The sequence below is a fragment of the Triticum dicoccoides genome, chromosome 4A (assembly GCF_002162155.2).
Source record: "Triticum dicoccoides isolate Atlit2015 ecotype Zavitan chromosome 4A, WEW_v2.0, whole genome shotgun sequence".
NCBI classification, from domain to species: Eukaryota; Viridiplantae; Streptophyta; class Magnoliopsida; order Poales; family Poaceae; genus Triticum; species Triticum dicoccoides.
In genome coordinates this window covers 682698440-682699823 of record NC_041386.1, presented here as the reverse complement: position 1 = coordinate 682699823, position 1384 = coordinate 682698440, and the positions used below count along the sequence as shown (strand labels likewise).

General features: G+C 44.7%; 1 protein-coding gene across 1 annotated transcript in view; it reads right to left on the bottom strand.

Annotated features, from left to right (window-relative positions):
* LOC119289717 overlaps positions 1 to 214 on the bottom strand; it is a 4692-nt gene extending 4478 nt beyond the window's left edge. Inside the window, exon 1 of the mRNA XM_037568966.1 lies at positions 92 to 214. Within this exon, the coding sequence (XP_037424863.1) occupies positions 92 to 93 (2 nt within the window). The 5' untranslated portion in view covers positions 94 to 214. The remainder of the gene's footprint in view (positions 1 to 91) is intronic.
* Between the last annotated feature and the right edge of the window lie 1170 nt (positions 215 to 1384).

Below are 1384 nucleotides of genomic sequence, written 5' to 3'. Positions count from 1 at the left end.
GCTGCCAATCTGCGATTTGACAGATAAAACAGTATACATAGAAGGGAAGGGAAGGGACGGGACTGGTCATGAGGAAACAGAAAACACTCACATCGCGCAAACTATCCTAGCTGATTCCGTGCGTCGAGCGAGTAATGAAGGGTGGCGCGGCTTAGCCTTAGCCGGGAAGGAACAGCGGCAGATCGCCCGTCTGCAGGGGATTGAGGATATTACCCTCCCGGTCCCAGCTAGGGTTACGCGCTCGGGGAAAAGGTTGGCTGCTCTCTTTAGATATACGTATCTATTGGGGGCGGTTTACCCAATCAGACCACATATTGGTTAGGGTTTGTCAATTGTCATGGATCCTATGGAGGGATGCCGGCGGCTGCTGTTTGTGGACTTATGCGATGTTCTCATCTGGCGCCCGCTGGTATTTGTTTATTTAAAATGTTTTATGTCTTAAACCGTGCGTTCAAATTTCGAATCCTTTTCACCGTTGGATTACCCGCATCGAGATCTTCAAAAACTAGATCTCATATTAATAGGTTTTAACGCACCTTTTTTTTACAAAAAAATTAGGACGAAAAAACCGAACTAGGAGCATGTTTTTTTCCTTTTCCAAAGTCGTTTACGAGAGGCACGATCGTTCCAAGCAAAACCGTGCCTCTCACGGAAGGAAAAGGAAGAAAAAAAACACGTTTTTTTCGTTTCCGAGAGGCAAATCGTGCCTCTCGCGGATACAAAACCATGTCTCTCGCGAAAGGAAAAAATATTTTTTTTCGCTTCCGAGAGGCACGGTCACGCCTCTCGCGGATGCAAAACCGTACTTTTCACGATAGAAAAATAAATAAAACATGTTTTTTTTATCCCTAGCCATGCACAATGCACCTTATCGCAGGGTCTTAAGTTGAGAAAGGGGACCGGCAGATAGCAGGGCACAATGCACCGTTTAGACAACTCCATCACCGCCAAAGCTGGCTGTCACTAGACCTCCATATCTATATCTATAATCTATAATATCTAAATAGTTGATCCCCACTATATTATTTCTCTTGACATGCAGCCTATCCACCTCAACATAGCTGCCAAATCATCGTTCTTTTACTCACTTACGTAATAGTTGATCCCCACTATGTTATTTCTTTTGACATGCAGCCTATCCACCTCAGCAAACCTGCCGAATTATCGTTCCTTTACTCACTTACATATGGGACCAACTACTACAACGCCACTGCCACGTAAGCTTCAGTTACTTGCTAAGGGGAGACCATCTGAGAAGAATCAGTAGCTGCTGTTTGCGTGTGAGGTCGCTTCTCTGCGTGATTAACTATGGATTCAGGTGGATTCATAGAGAAATAAGTTGTCAAGTTGGAGTTTCCGCTTCTATGGGGAGCAAGATAGGATT